This window comes from Hyperolius riggenbachi, chromosome 6, assembly GCF_040937935.1.
Source record: "Hyperolius riggenbachi isolate aHypRig1 chromosome 6, aHypRig1.pri, whole genome shotgun sequence".
Lineage (NCBI taxonomy): Eukaryota > Metazoa > Chordata > Amphibia > Anura > Hyperoliidae > Hyperolius > Hyperolius riggenbachi.
Genome location: NC_090651.1, coordinates 332856970 through 332873827, shown reverse-complemented (window position 1 = coordinate 332873827; position 16858 = coordinate 332856970). Strand labels below are relative to the sequence as shown.

The 16858-nt window shown below is 41.5% G+C and overlaps 1 protein-coding gene across 1 annotated transcript in view; it reads left to right on the top strand.

Moving 5' to 3' along the window:
* Positions 1 to 15690, top strand: part of DEDD2 (death effector domain containing 2) — a 49170-nt gene extending 33480 nt beyond the window's left edge. The window contains exon 5 of the mRNA XM_068241487.1: positions 13568 to 15690. Within this exon, the coding sequence (XP_068097588.1) occupies positions 13568 to 13941 (374 nt within the window). The 3' untranslated portion in view covers positions 13942 to 15690. The remainder of the gene's footprint in view (positions 1 to 13567) is intronic.
* The last annotated feature ends 1168 nt before the right edge of the window (positions 15691 to 16858 follow it).

Here is a 16858-nt window from a genome sequence, read left to right as displayed (position 1 = left end):
AGAGAAAAAACACAGCATCAAGCACCAACCATTTAAAAACACCTTTTTTTATTCAGGTTAAAAGGATTCTTTGGTAATAAAGTGCAATCAGTAGAAAGAGATTTTAAAAAGTTGTAATAAAACTTGTTCAAGAGTTCATAACTATAAAATAACTTACAGGCAGGAATTAAATGATTTGCTAACACAAACCCCTCCACTTCCTCCTATGTCTGTTTTCACATTGGAAACGCTCACAATTTAAACAGTCTACCCCTTCAAGCGCCTTGTTAGACCTTGTAATATGCTTTATAACGTGTTTGGTTTTTTTTTTTTTTTTTTTTTTTTTTTTTTTTGAGGGGGGATTGGAAGTGCTAGTCCTTTGTCACTGACATGACTCGTGACATTAAATGTGCTCAGGCCCCAGTAATCTTAAGAAACTTGCTGTGCCACTTGGGCATTTCAGACATGTAAACCGTTGTCCATGTGACTTGCTGCTGTGTTGTTGTATCCTGAAATACCTTCTCTGAAAACTACTAATCTCTCGTTTCAACCATTAAATCAACCTTGCAGTTGTTTCATTCCCACGTGAAAGTCTGCTAGCTACCCATTCCACAATGTTCCCTAGAACAAGGTGCCTAATATGTCTTGTATAACCTGTCTCTGCTCCAACATCTCTCACATTTTGACACTTGCAGGAAATGAGTGCATAAGAAGAAATTTACTAATTAAACTAGTAAATACATAAATCTTCAGCTGTGCTACCTGGACAAAAAGTAAGATCTTTCACCTCTTCAGTGTTGTGCTTTTTCCTTTCTTTATTGAGCTGTCGCTGGCAGAAAGGACTCTGCGCACACCTCTGCAGAGCTGTCTGCCAGTGATGGCAATGAGTACCATATGGAGTTAACATTTTCACACTGGAAAACATTCTTTGTGATCAACTCTGTTTGCTTAGAGCTTGGAATGTAAAAAAGAAATCTTAAATGTAACATGGGTTTTTTCATCTCCATTTTAGATTTCGTAGGGTTTAAAACCTGTAGTGGTTTTGTTTGTCTGTACCTTTTTGGGGAGATCTCACTTCTTGTTTTTGTGACAGCGGAGTTCTGAATAAGTCTCCAGTGAAGACAATTGTATTTTTTTTTTCCCCTTAGCTCTTTGTCCTGTCTCTTAGGAACGGAGGGAAAATCTCCCCATCAGGCATACAGATGTCAGTGAAACCCTGACAGGTCTCAATCTACCTCTACCCTGTCTATTACGTAAAGTGGGCTTAAATCCTGCAATAGAACTTCCACATGGAGAGCAACAGTAAACTGGATAGGTCCACCTGCTACCAGCAATTAAGTGTACGGGGGAGATGCAAATATTTCTGGATTGCATACAGATTTAGTACAAAGTATATGTATCCTAGAATTGGGGTAATATGTCAACAGGAATTTCCTTTCTTTGCCCCACTTCCAAGCTGCATACTGTCTGCATGCGAGCAAGAGATGTGTGCATCTCATTGACTGTCTACTGCTGAGATTTCTCTGCATTACTTGTTTCTCAGCTTTTCCAGTGCATCCATCAGTTATGCATCTATGACACCATACTTTGGGCATTGTAAAGGATGCACTAAAATGAATTAAACCTTTTATGTGTAGACCCAGAAAAATCTAGAAAGTGCCATCAGTAAACCGAGGTGAAATACCAAATATTGTCTGGTAACCGAAAAATCGCTCATGGTTTTTAGTGGTGGTGGTTGCTATTACAGGAGTTCATGCCCACTTTTACAAGCATATGCAGTGTGCCACAGATTTGTTCAAAACTGCTGTCTAAGCTTATATTACACCAGTGCCCTGCTCTGTAATCAAAGAATACTGGGTCATCAATGCTGATTTGCAGTAGGATCATGTATTGACATGAAATAGACTGAAACAAAGATCCCTGAAGATGATCCCAAAGCAAATTGCACTTTATTGGGAAATAATTTCTTTAAAACTGGCCTTTAGTTTGCGACCTGTAGTGCATCATTCTATTTCTGCACCTGGCTCTTTCAAACCATGCTCCACATTCCTTAAACACAAATGTGTTGCAGGTTTGCATACTGTCCTGTAATAAAATGTTGCACAACCCTGGAACAGTGGGGTTTAAAACACTTTCACACTACTGTATATAAATTTGTATGTGCTTTTAAAAGGCACAACACAGACTTCAGACTTGTACATCACAATAGCATCCACTGTATTTCTTCCCTTCTGCCCCATTTGAATTTCTTTCCCTATTTATAACTGCATTCATGCCTTGAAAGGCAATGCAAGTAGCATATTTTTTTTTTTTTTTTTTTTGGCAATCCGTACTGTAGTGTGAAAGAGCTTGCAGCTTCCGAGTGGGTTATATCTCACCATGGCAAGGATGTCTGAGGGCTCGTTTCCACTATCGCGAATCTGCATGCGTCCAATGCATGCAGATCCGCACATGTAATACAAGTGGATGGGCCTGTTTCCACTGTAGCGTTGTCGAGGTGCGTTTTTTTCAGCGTGAAAAAAACGCACAAAAGAGCCAACGATTTCGCCTGCGTCGGGAATCCGTGCGAATCGCCGCTAATGTATTTAATAGTAAAAACGCATGCGTTTGTTACATGCGTTTTTACCCGCGATTTCGCACCTTTTTCAATTTTATTTAGCCCTGGCAGTGTCGTGGTTAATTTCGCATGGCATCCTGCCATGCGAAATCGCGGGTAAAAACGCATGTGGAAACGCATCCGCATGCGTTTTTACAAGCGTCGGAATGCGGCCGAAATCGCGTCGCAACAGTGGAAACAAGCCCTCAAAGTGAAACTAGCGTGTTGTGCAGTTGCATGCACACAGCCACAGCATAACTTTTTTTTAAAATAATTCTAGGCTGTCCTCGGTTATGCTGCCCTACTACCAAAGAACTTTAAAGCTGATGTCTAGTAATTAGAAATCTTCCCTGATCCTCTCGAACACCCCGCTCTGCTGGTTGTAATGTGAAAAAGCTTTTAAATGCCTCAAGGTTTTTGAATAGTTTCCTGGCCTCTACTTCCTTCCACCCTGCAAAATATATAACTATAGAAGCGATGTAAACATTTTTCTGTGCCTCCAAAATGCACATTTCATGGCTTCAGCCTAAACTAGAGAAGCTCTGCTAGTGTTCTCAATTCTCCCCAATGTTTTAGGGTCCATTCTAACTCGCCTATAGATGTTTCTGCCCATTTATAAAGCCTTATTTACAAGTGAATTATACTTAGATTGAGAATTCCGTCTTGCAGGTTATAAGGAGTATTGTTTAGACATGAGGACACTGAGAGGCGTCTCTATAGATAAAGCAATTTTGGCATCTACATTTCAGGATGTGACCAAAACAATTAACAAGCTGCTGTATTTTAATTGGGCCAAGTAGAAACAATAGTCCATCGGGTAAAAATGGAAATTAAAATCCAGATTGTCATGTGGTGGCCGCATAACACTACTTTTTAAGAGACTGGGTGGTTGGTTTTAGATCTGGGGTAGGCACTGGCTGATGCAAGAAGTGACCTAAATGGCTATTTTCCCTCTTTCCCTTATGGAATGGGGAACATGCCCCTAACTGAAAAGGAGAGGCTGGCAGATGTGAACATTCTAGCCCTGCAAACCCAGATAGTTACACAGGAGCGCTACTACGGATTAGTTCCTGTACCATTTTGTGCTGCTCTGCGGGAACTAGGATTACTAGATCAAGGTAGCAGCATTGTAGTCCTAGCTCTGAAAATATACATTGGCCCATGGCAATGATCACTACTACTCTGCACCACCCTTTTAACTTTTTATGCATGGGTTTAATTGGCCTATGAGGTATTTTGTGGCTTTTATTTTTTATATCCACATTACAGCTAATAATACGGGGATGTTTGGGAGTGTAGGGATGGATCTGGGACTTTCCTGTAGAACTTTTTGATAAATAGGCCCAATATATGTATACTTTCACAAGCTTGGGCATCATTTCCTCAACAAACTTTTTTTTTGTCACTTTAAGATTATTTTTCATACAGAGGGGTAACAGTGCCACTGTACACCAGTAGTTTAGGGTTTTTCTTTTTTTGTTTGACTATTGTAAAAAGAATGTCTTGGCAATATAAAATGGTCCACATTCTAATGCCTAAACATATTTATTTATTTTCTGAGACATCCGAAGCTGCTTAATCTTTATTCTGCAGTCCTATATTTGTGTGTAGTCTTGTTAGGTGCCAGTGTCAAATTTTTCTTAATCAGTAAGCGCTCCTAGAAGTATCGTCTGAAATGTCATGGTTTTTATGTTGCTACTTTGTTCAGTCGACTTTCTCTAAAATTTAAATTCCAGGTTTACTGAGCAAAGCTTGAGAGAGAACAAAATCTCTCTGTTAAGGAAATGGTCATGAGCTCTACCCTGCTTCAAAAATACAAGCGTACCAAATGCAAAAAGGTAAATGTGGTAAATGTATGCCTTCTGCAAGTGAGACAGTTGGGACAGATAGTAGACTCCACTACAACATGACCGTCAGTCTTTCGTCTGCATGCAGAAACTGGAACCAGTTATAGTGCCCAGATCTATAGATGATTTGACCTTAGATTCTACTTGGATGATAGTGACGTCTGAACCTACCTCAAGTTAAAGGACACCTGCAGTGAGAAGTATATGGAGGCTGCCATATTTATTTCCTTTTAAACAGTATCAGTTGCCTGGAAGCCCTGCTGGTCTATTTGGCTGCAGTAGTGTTTGACTAACACACCTGAAACGGCTAATCTTTACAGATCTGACCATGTCAAACCCCTGATCTGCTGCATGCTTTTGAGTCTGTGGCTAAACAGATCAGAGGCAAATGATTAGCAGAACAGCCAGGCAATGTGCTTTATTTAAAAGGAAATAAATACATCAGCCCCATACCTCTCTCGCTTCAGTTGTCTTTTTAAAGGACCACTATTGCGAAAACTGAAAAATGTAAAATACATGTAAACACAGAAATAAGTACATTTCTTTCAAAGTAAAACGAGCATAAATTACTTTTCTCCTATATAGCTGTCACTTACAGTAGGTAGTGATTTATGGCTCATTTTACTCTGGAAGAAACATGCTTCTTATTTGTAAATTTTAAAATAAGTGTAAACATTTACAATTTTCCATGATGGTAGTCCTTTTATGCTTAGAATGCCTGACATAATTTATTTTAAGGGGGTTGAACTACCTATCAGATCTCAAGACAGATTTTATTTAGATGTCAGTGTTTCTGATTGCTCTTTGTGCACTCAGTAGTCTTTGTTGCACTACTTTTTATGTAATACAGATAACAGAAATAAGAGGTCCTCTTTTATCAGATGGCACTCATTAAAGCGAATCCGAGATGAAAAACTAACTATATAGCAAGTAATTTGTATGTATATATATATATATATATATATATATATATATCTCTTATCTAAAGTTTAGTTTGCACAGCAAACTTAGCTGCAAACAGCTTGATTACTTCCTCCTGTGATACAATGAGCGGCCATGTTCTGTTTGTCACATTACACACATGCAAGCTGATCTGTATCTCCAGCCCTCAGCCTGTGAAAACTCCACTCCTCCTCCCTCCTTCCCTCTGCCTCTGAAATCTCTAGCTAGTAACCTCCTCCTCCTCCTATCCAAATTAGGCTCCCATAAGCCCTTGCTACATGTATCTGAGAGTGCCAAGGCACTCTGGAGAAGCTGTAGGTTTGTTTAGTTTATAGGGAATTAGAGTATTAAGACAAAAAAAAAAGGTTTTGCTTGAGGAATGCCCTATAAACTATATGAAAGGGACACAAGTAAGCAATGAGTAAAAGTTTATCTCGGATCCGCTTTAATGAGATGAGTGCTGGAGTTTTCACCAGCCTGCTACTCCTTTTTTTTTTATTTTGTAAGCAAAAACTTTTGAAAAGGCTCCTCTGAGTGGACGGTCAGTGACCTGACTAAATGATCTAAAGTGCTGCAGCAGTTGTCAGCGCTATAGAAATATACATTAATAATAGTAAAGAATCAAGCATTTGAAACCCTACTTGGGACAGCTGTTTTTAAGACCTAACGAACTGGCTTAAAATGGTGCCTCTGGTGAGAGCACACTTACATCCCCGTACAAGGTTCCCAATTGTGAAAAAAAACAGTTGCCAGACCTCTTTTAACTTCTGCTATCTGCTACAATGCAAACCAATTTTTTTTTTTATTTTTTTTTTAATTTTATATTTACAAGTCTGTTGCAAAATGCACTACAGTGATAGCGTAGGGCTCCTATAAGTTTAGCAAAGCTCTTGCTGCTGCTGCTTAACTTCAGGGTCCCTCCCGGTTCCCATTCTTGCATTTGTTTTTATTTACGGCATCCTGAAAATTCAATGGGGCCATAAATTGGGGCATTGCATGTGTGCACAAACCGTGCATTCGCAATAAAAGAAAGCAATTGACCGCACCTTTTCTTTATGCACTAGTGCTTAGTTTTTAGGCTAGGTTTACACTGTTCCTGTCTGTTAAAACTGATGCAAAACTGACTGCAAACTGATAAAAATGGACAGGATTGGAGCTGTACATATTGCTGTATGTGTGAACTCAGCCTTACTCTTTTAGTTGCTATGGAAAACAAAAAATTGCTTTCTTAAAACAGTTTGCAATAATTCAGGTTGGAGTTAGCTCTGAGATTTCTCCCAGTGCATCACTGCTGAAATATGAAAATTACTCATTGTTGTCCCTGTGAGCTAAACACGCCTCCAGATCCGCTGGAATGCAATGTGTCAGCTTTTTAATATTATAGAGCCAAACTAATCCAACATGCATACAAACTGTTTTGGATTTACTGATCCTCATTAGTGCATGGCATGGATTAGTGTGGCTCTATGTCAGGGGTCTCAAACTCGCGGCCCGCGGGCCATTTGCGTCCCTCGATATAATATTTTGTGGCCCTCAATGGCAAAAGCTTCCTTATAGTTCGCTTCAGTGCTCCCAAGTAATCCGCCGCATCCCCGCCGCTAAACGAGGGCTGCAGAGCCCCCAAATCGCCCGGGGGCAATCCGCTGGCATTTCCTGGAAGGGGCAGAGCTTTCAGCTTCAGCTCTGCCCCTCCTGATGTCCATCGCCGCACGGATCGCTGCCTCTCCCCGCCCTTCTCTGTGAAGAAAGAGTGAGAGGGGCGGGCAGAGGCGGCGATGCGCCGCGATTGTGAAATTCCTTATGCGGCCCAGCCTCATCCTGACTTTGCCTCCTGCGGCCCCCAGGTAAATTGAGTTTGAGACCCCTGCTCTATGGGGTAGGACTTGAAAAGCCCAGAGTTACAGACTACCCAGCAAGCTTGTGCATTTTCATCCCTTTTGTATGTCTTGGGTCCACAGTGGACAAAAAAAAAATCATGCAGCAGTGTGTTGTGGAAAAGATTTCATTTTTATAATGCATAGATTTAAATTTACCTATAGGGACACATGGAAAATTCCTTTGAATGTGCTGTGCATCAGTTGTCTGTTACAGCTGACGGCAGCCGATTCGGTGTAAACCAGCTCTTGCTGGGCATGCACAATATGAAAGCGTTCCGGCCATGAGTAATGCAACTGCCCAGGCATCCTATATAATAAACCCGAAGTGTCCCTGCGGCATCCTGTCCCTGTGTTGCGCTACTGCGCATGTGTAGGACAGCCAATGGGAGGACTGGTCCAGGGAACTGGGAGGATGGGTGTGCATGCATGTGCACTGACATGCAGCAGTTTGAAGAGACCTAGAGCCTGTTTTTTAAATGGGGTCTACTATGCTAAGGTCTACTAGTTCTCATATATAAAAAGCAACCAGAACAGAAAACGTGAGGGGCCCTGAAAGTAAGAGCTTTATTAATCTTACAGGAGCACAGCAGTTTATTAAAATTTAACATTTAATTTCACTTCAAGTACCCTTTAAGACAACAGTATTTTGTATAGGTAGAATTAAAACAGCCCAGTGTTGTGAACGTGAATATCTTGCTACTTAGAAATGTTCTGTGTTTTTGTCAAAAGCTCAACCTGTCTCTCTCGGTTCACAGTTAAGACCGCCAATGGAAAAAACCCTTAAAAAGCTGCTCTGACAGCCTGGCTCTGCAACTAAATGGTAAACACAGGAGCAAACATACAAGCTTGTTTCTGCTGCAGCCTTCACTGTATTATACAAGTTGCTCCACTCATCAGATATGTTCTCTTATCTCACCACGGACTCTCATTTTGTTACAGTCCTAAAGTACGTCTTGGGCTTTCTTTGTAATGTGGTTTAATAAAGAATATAGTTTCTAGAAAACTACTGATGAAGCTACTAGCCAAGAATCAGAAAGGAGTACGCGGCTGCTCAAGGGAATAAGTCTGCTCTGTGTTGGTGCTCATATAGTCCGGTGACTTCATGATAGCAAGTCTCTCTTCTGGGAGTTACTCCACCCAGGACCAAAAACTTGGTACCGTACATACTCCAGTATAAAACTAGATACTTTTTTCTTTTCTCTCCCAAAATGTCCCCCAGAACATCTCTGACTACTCTGGTATACTGTGTTCTGAGTGTGTCCCCTCTTCTCCCACTTGCACACGTTTACTGTGGTAGTGTGTACCTTCAACTCCTCCCACCCACCGCCACAAATACCCTCCCGGAGCCTTACAGCTGTTGTGCAAGTGTTTACCACCCCCACACCTAGGCTTATTCTTGAACATTTTTTTTTCTAGTTTTCTCAGGGAAAGAATAAGTACCTCAGTTTGCATTGGTTTTATATTTGAATATATACGGTACTTGGTCTGAAATAGCTTTAATAAAGCTCACATTTGTTCCTTCAAGCTAAGGTCAGCAGCCGCCGTACATCTTGCTTTATGGTTTCCATGTAATGCTGCTAACTTTACCTGTTTGGGTGAGGTTAACTCTATAAAGTGAACATGTGGTTACTTACTCTTGTAAACTACTCAGCACCTTCAATATGTCCATATCTGCTCCCTCAATATAAGTCTTGTGCATCTTTTTCTTCAGCCTTCTGAGCCTCCCCATTGGCTTATCATGGCACATGGCAGCCTCACTGGCCAGTTATGGCCTCAGCAGGTGGGAAGAGGTGGTCCTTCTGCCTATCCTATTAAAGTCAATATGTGCATATTGGAGTATTCAACTAGTATACGTGCACACACTTAAGTAGTTTACAACATTTAATTTAACTACGGTTCATTTTTGCCTTTCTGGGCTCATCCTAATAATAATAAAAAAAAAATGGAACTTGTTCTCAATACCCTTAAAGGGAACCAGAGGCCCCAGAAAAAAGATTCTATACATACCTGGGGCGTCCTCCAGCCCCATACGCAAGGATCGCTCCCACGCTGCCGTCCTCCGCTTCCTGGATCCGCCGGTACCGGGTCACGTCACTTCCGGCGGACGCGGCCAATTGTCCGCATGAGCAGGGGCTCCCTCCATACCCTTACGCGTGCGGCTGCGCAGTATGCAGCCGCACGCGTAAGGGTATGCCGGGAGCCCCTGTGATGCGGACAATTGGCTGCGTGCTGCCGCCGACTGGCCGAAACTACGGGACCCGGTACCGCCGGATACAGGAAGCGGAGGACGGCGGCGTGGGAGCGATCCGTGCGTATGGGGCTGCAGGAAGCCCCAGGTATATATAGAATTTTTTTTTCTGGGGCCTCTGGTTCCCTTTAATAAAAGCTTCTCAAGGTTTGGAGATGGATGGGCTGAATTACAAAGGGAACTAAAGAAAAAGTGTAGCGGTTTCCCAGAGCAAACAGGTTTCAACTGTTATCTGATTATCCAAACCCAAAAGTGAACATGGCAGTGAGGATGATAAATCAATATAAAATAGTATATAGTAGAGCACTGCTTTATGAATTACCAGTTTCATGAACCCAAATGTGCTTGGAATTGCAGTACAGCTCACTTTCTCTCCTCCTTGAATTTGGCTGTTTAGTGGGCCTATCAGGTTTTGACTGTGCAATGCACGAAATAGGATAAACAATGGAAACGAGGAAAAATTGAGAAGCATGAAGCATAAACATTAGAGGTCCTTTTCTACACTCACTATAATTTTCATCTTCGTATTTTTGTGAAAATGTAAGGATTCTTATGTGTTGCTCTGAGTTACTGCTCCACTTTTGCTCTGGTTTTCTCTGTGCCTCTCAATTTAAATTGGCCCCTTATGAATTCACTAGTTTCTTTAAGAGATGGTCATTAAGATGCTATATACTTTTTTTTTTTTTTTTGCTCCTTGCATGCAAATGCTATGCAGCTTGCAACTGAGCCAATCAAAATAGACAGGAAATAAGGCCCCTTTCCCACTTGCCATGGTCCATTCACTCTTGTCGCACAAAGACATGAAATCCCGTCACAGTAGCAGTGATGGTCCTTTAAGGCTATCACATTGATCGCAGTGTGGCAAAACCAGTATCTGCATTGTGCGCGTTTCATCTGAAGTGAGGCGTACTTTTACTAAGAAAGTGTGCCTCGGTTGACCGGCAACGGACTGCATCAAATGTGAAAGGGGCCAAAATGCATCAGCTTGTCCCAGTTCCAAGAGGCATTTAAGTTTGCAAGTCAGAATTAACTGCATCTCCTTGACCATCTCTAATCTCTGCGGAGCTAAGGAGCCCTTACCCACAGCTTACTGCTGTGCAGTCATTAATGTGAAATAATGGACTAGAAAAAAGTCTAGATGGTTGGACTTCATTTTAAAATTGTACAACTCTTGCAATTTGTTTGTACTTGATTTGCAAGTTGTTTTTTTTTGTTTACTTTTTTATTGGAAATTTTCAATGCAATGCAAACGTGGATTGTCCTGTGAATGCTCTGTATTGTGTGTTCCGTGCTTTGAAAATAATGCACAGACAGGCTAGACTTTTCAGTGCTGTCTGCAAGCTTTCTCTTCAGCAGAAGTATTTTACTCCAATCTGTTCCATTGTGTTTGCTGTGTATAGACCAAACCATTGGCTACCAGATCATTCACTATTATGCAGCATGCACAGCTGCGGTATACTTGCCACATACCTCTGAAATCCAGGATTCATAATTGCTATTCACTATGGCCTTCATTCAGAAATGTAACCTTTCAAGTATTTAAGCCTTAAATATTGAGATCAGCCTGAAAGGGCTTGTCTGTCTGTGAGAAGACATCTGATCCAATTTTGTTTGATGCTAAAAATTGCTCATCCTGAAAAATGTGTAGCTTTGTTCGACACAAGAATTACTCCCATTAAAAGAGAAGTGTTTTGTAGAACAGGCACATTTGTTTCTTTTTTATCTGTTCAATAATGGACTCTATCCCCTCCACATGCTTGCCACTGCTATTGTACAAAACCATATTTTTAATGCTGATTCTTGTGAACACACAAACCTACCTTCTGTTATGTACAAATGTTCATCTCTGGGGATATTTTTTTGCAACTCCAACATATCACTTGTAGAGATGTTGGCGAACGGCTTGGGAACAGTTCGCTGGTGAACCCCTCACCCTGTACTACTTCCAGGTTGCTATGACCTGGAGTAGTACGGCTGTGCTGGGCTGGAAGTGCGCGTCCTTGATCGCGCGCCTGTTGCCGGGCACTTTCTGCGCATGTGCGTGACGTCACGCTCATGCGCAGAGAGTGTCCGACAACAGGCGCGCGATCAGACGCACACTGCCGGCCTAGCGCAGCCGTACTACTCCGGGTCATAGCGACCCGGAAGTGGTATTTCCCCATAGAGATTCGATAGTGAACGGTTCGCTAACCTCTCTAATCACTTGAAGCCTTTTACCGTGAAATAGTTGTTTCAAGTAGTAACAACCTTTGGTCAGCTTGAAGGCCATTTCAGAATGGAGATGCAAAACAAACTTTTATACTTAAAAAAAATAAATAACCTTGAGATGAATGCTCCACCTTTTTATATTTTTGTTTCACATTTGTGTACTGGCAAAAGCGTGTAAATCTGACTTTTTTACACAGTTAATGGAATAATAATATAAAACGGACCCACAAACACAGAAGCAAGATATGCTGGTATGGTTAACTTGAAGTTTGTATGGTTCTCTTGAAGCTTGCTTCCTTGGAAAGTTATTTCAAGCAGTAGTCAGTCAGCTTGATGGCCATTTCAGAATGGAAATTAGACAAAAAATCTGAAAAATAAATCTTTACATATTAACACACGTCTGTGTTTTTTATGAAGGTTTACCTTCCGTTTCTGATCAACCTTCAGTAGACTAGCTGTGTAAACAGCAGTAAGGTAGCTCACTTCAGCACCATTTGTCATTCTTGGCCTTTGCCAATACTGGGCACTGGCGTTGCAGTTTCTGGGTTCTAGCTTCAGGCACACATGAAGGGGTGGGCTAGCACAAAGACTCTGCAACACCTAGGGACTTGGCCTGAGCATGGATAGTAGGGTTGATTAATGAGATGCAAATATTTCCAAGTTGATGCAAATATATGCAGTTTGAAAATGGACCAATCGATTTAAACCCAGTTTTAAGTTGATTGTTCCAATTTTGAAGCTGCATAGATTTGCATAAAAATGTGCATCAGCTCGGAAATATTTCCATCCCATTGATCATCCCTAATGGATAGAAATCTGGTGTTTTGGTTCCAGCCCCATTGAGTTGTATATGGTTTTGCTCTTCTGTGTGCACGCCTGACACAGGAACCCAGAATTTGAAATACTTGTGCCCAGTGTAGGTTATATCTGGACTTGGAATTATGAGTTTTGTGTTGAACCAAGTTACCTCTCATAACTGCTGTCCAGTAAAGGACAAATCTAAAAAAAGGCAATTTGTTTGCTACTGTAGAATTGCACTTTCATGTTAATAGAGGTATGGATTTCATCATGTTATGTTCCTTGCACCACTTCACTAGTGACAGGCTCAATATCTGACACAATTCCTGACCTGTCACTCCTTGAAGGCAGGGCCTATTGCTCCATGTTTTGCTTCCCTTCTCCGAGGTTCTGTAGCTTGGGAACATTTTTCTTGTGTACAAAAACCACCATGTTCTGTTTTGCACTCTCAGTTAAATACAGGTTGACCTTCAACAAGAAAAACGAAAAAAATGAGGAAAATAATCACTTATAAGCGTATGTAACCAGCCACCAGTGCTGCTTTCTTCTACCACGTATATCTGTTCTCTTAAGCCATATAGATTCTGTTTTTCCCAGTTAGATTTTCTTCTTTTTTTTTTTTTTTTGTTTTTTGTTTTTTTGTGCCTATTTTTACATAAAAAATCCAGTAAAAGCTATGCTCACTAAAATCATTAATACAAACTATATTGGTTGAAATTCTTACAGTGGTTACCGAAACCAATGTTCTTTTGCAGCAAAATTTTTGTAAAATTAGGGTTTGTTTGGTTTTTTTTTTCCTTCAATGCTGGACAATTAATAAAAAAAAAAAACGGTCTTTTAATATAGGATAATGTGATGCAATTGTGATCTTAGCTGCACTTGTGAATATGAATGAGTTTCTAAGTGCTTTAGAGCCTCTTAGCTTTGCTGGTCCTTCATAGGCTGAAGGTTACTCTTCCAGAAGGTGTTAAGGTTTGCATGTTTTGTGTCTTTGGAATACCTTTTGCTTTCTGTTCCACTTAATTAATTTGCTCTTGTTTTCTTTCCCCCTCCCTCTTCTTCCTCCTCTCAGGAATCAGACTACGTGTTCGGGCAGAGTATTGCCGGCATGAGTCTATCTTGAGCCAGAATGTCCTGTCTGTGAAGCAGGATCCTCTGGAGAGGCGGTTCGATCTGTTCAGCCAGTCCAACACAGTGTTGAAATCTAGAGACCTTGGCTCCATCATCTGCGATATTAAATTCTCCGAACTCTCCTACCTGGATGCCTTCTGGACGGATTACATGAATGGCTCCCTCCTGGAAGCCTTGAAAGGGGTTTTCATCACAGACTCTCTAAAAGAAGCAGTTGGCCAGGAGTCCATACAGCTCCTAGTCAATGTAGACGAGGACGATTATGAAGAAGGTCGCAGATTGCTGATGGAGAATCTTCCTCAATATTCTGGTTGAGTAGTCCTCAGAATCTGACAGTTTTTTTTTTTTTTTTTATGCGCTCTTTGGAGTGCAAAGGTAGCTTACTGTGCCTGCTGGTCACCAGGAATACTGAGTATTTAAAGTGTTGTCTGATGGTCTGTCTTGGACTTTCTCACATGAAGCCCAGAAATGCTGCTCTTTCATAAGGGTAGAAAGCTACTTGAACATGGCAGTTAGAAAGAATCATGTGGACAGGTAAAAATTCCTTGTCGGCTTCAGATAAGCTTCTCAGCTGCTGCAAACATTCCAGGAGCAATGCTGAAGCAGACATTCCTTCTGTAACCAGACTATGGTGGTTGAATTGCTGGTTAGTGGTTACATATTCCATTTATAGCACACGGAATTTACCTCTTCACATATTCTGGCCTTGATTCAGTGTTTGTTTTTTTTTGTTCAGGTCTCAACATGATCAGACTCGAGTGTGTTTTTTTTGTTTTGTTTTGTTTTGGTTTTTTTTTTGTACCGGTCAACAGGCTTGAGTTTGACGGCACTGAACTCGTGATTACTTCATTCCTGCCCTTTTTGAATAGTATATTTTGGACATTTTTTAGCTTTTTTTTTTTTATTTTGGAATTGTCATATCTAAAAACATATATCTATAAATATTTACTGTGGAAGGAGGGCTAGAAAGACAGCACTATATTTCAGATATCTATATTGCTATATATTGTCCCTGATGACAACGCTGTACACTCAAGAACCACGTTATGTGCAGGTGCTAGGTTATGGCTTTAGCCTGTGGAATTGTGCCACACAATGCAAGGAATGGCTGCCACATCACCATGGAGCAGTAGTAGATGAGTTTGTTTAATGGATAACTGTACTTATAAACACAGTACAGTTATCTTGGTGCCCAACAGAGCTCTCTTTAAGGATAAATGCCCCTGCCCAGCCTGAGTCTGTTCAGAATGGAAAGGTACTTATTTGTTAATAACCGTAGGAGTCTAGTCCAACCTTAACACTTATGCTACGTCCTTAGAAAGATAAACAAGATTATGTTGATGGGTCAACTCCTAATGAGACTCGAGCTGAACACCCTGGTCTGGACATCATTTGATTGGGGTGACTAGTCAAATTTGGCATTAAGGAGAGCTCCAGAGGGTACATGGGTTTTCTTAGTACATTTATCCTTTAAGGGGAAAATGTCACTAGTGGCAATAATGTGGATTTATTCTGAATTTATAGATTCATTTTCCATAAAGCACTTGCACATTTTCACACCAAATACTCTGTATTGTGTGTTTTCACACTGTGCTACTCTTGACTATCAGTTGAGCTAAAAAAAAATGGCGTCTTCCTTGTGAGAAACGGCTGTCGCCTTTCATCTGTTTCTGTCTCCAGCCAATCTGTGGCTTACTTATTACGACTGGAGTGGCTGAAGCCTGTATCTTTGAGTTTATTGTACAAGCTGGGATATTGACTGTATGATTTTCGTTATGCACTTGTGAAGGACAAAAATGTAAGGAATATCGCCACTTTCATCTGGATGCATTTTGTTTTTCTTTATTTTCATTTGTTGAACTTTTTTTGCCATCTCTGGAGGTTTTCATAGCCAGCTTATGCTCTTTGTACTGGATCCCAGATGAAAGGAATTTTTGTAAAAAAAAAAAAAAAAAAAAAAAAAAGCTTTCAGAGAAAGCTCTGTAAATATTTTTTTGTTTTTTTTTGTAATACAAACCTTTCTCATTGTGTATGATAACTAATAAAGATGAATATATGAAAATATTGCTTGCTTATCATTGTGTTTTTTTTGGTTTTTTTTGTGCTAATTATGGTCACTACTCTTGTAATGCATTACTTGTACACCTAAGGCCTCATTCACCCTACAGCGTTGCTGTATGCATTTTGGCAATGTGTATGGTGTACGACATGCAAGGCCGTCTAAAGTGCATAAGACTGTACTATCTGGCATTCACTGCGCAGTGATCGCACTGCTGCACACATTTGCTAGTGTGAACAAGACCTACCGTATTTTTCGGAATATAAGACGGGCTTTTTCTTCCCCAAAACTGGGGGTAAAGGTGGGTGCGTCTTATATTCCAAAGGTACGGTATTTTCGCCCCATAACATACTTACCGGATCCTGCCGCCGCGATCCTAGCCTCCTTCGTCTGTCCGCCGTCATCCAATGTCGCAGCAGCTGTCATCAGAGGGTCCAGCAATCCCATCCAGTATCCCCGACTGATCCCCGCTCTTTAGGTCCAAGTCGCCGACTCCTCTTCACTGCAGTCATGCTTGTATGCAGGCTCGCGGTGATTACGCGCTGCCGGGGCCGCCTTCCTCCATAGTTACGGCGTCCTCTTCTTAGATACAGTGCCCCCTTCTGTGTGACGAGCAGCGCATGTGCGCCGGGGTCACGCATGACGTCAGGCGCACGTGTGCCGCTCGTCATGCAGAACGGGGCATTGTATCTAAGAAGAGGACGCTGTAACTATGGAGGAAGGCGGCCCCGGCACCGCGTGATCACCCAGAGGCTGCATACAAGCATGACTGCAGTGAAGAGGATCCGGCAACCTGGACACTTAAAGAGCGGGGATACTGGATGGGATTGCTGGACCCTCTGATGACACCTAATAGGACCCTCAGATGACGGCTGCTGCGACTCTCGGGTGATGACAGGCAGATGGAGGAGGGGAGGATCGCGGCGACAGGATCAGGTGAGATGCAGCAGGGATGGGGTGTAGTGTAGTGTTGTTTGGGTTGGCTGAAGGGGTTAGTGAGGGAAGTGTAGTATAGTGTAGTGTAGTTGTAGTAGGGGTTAGTGAAGTAATGTGTAGTTGATGGGGGCAGCAGGGGTGAAGTGTAGTGTAGCAGGTGTTAGTATAGATAGGCAGTGTAGCTTAAAGACAGTTTTGGGGGAGTTAGAGGTCCATAAGAAGCCCCTGCACCATAGA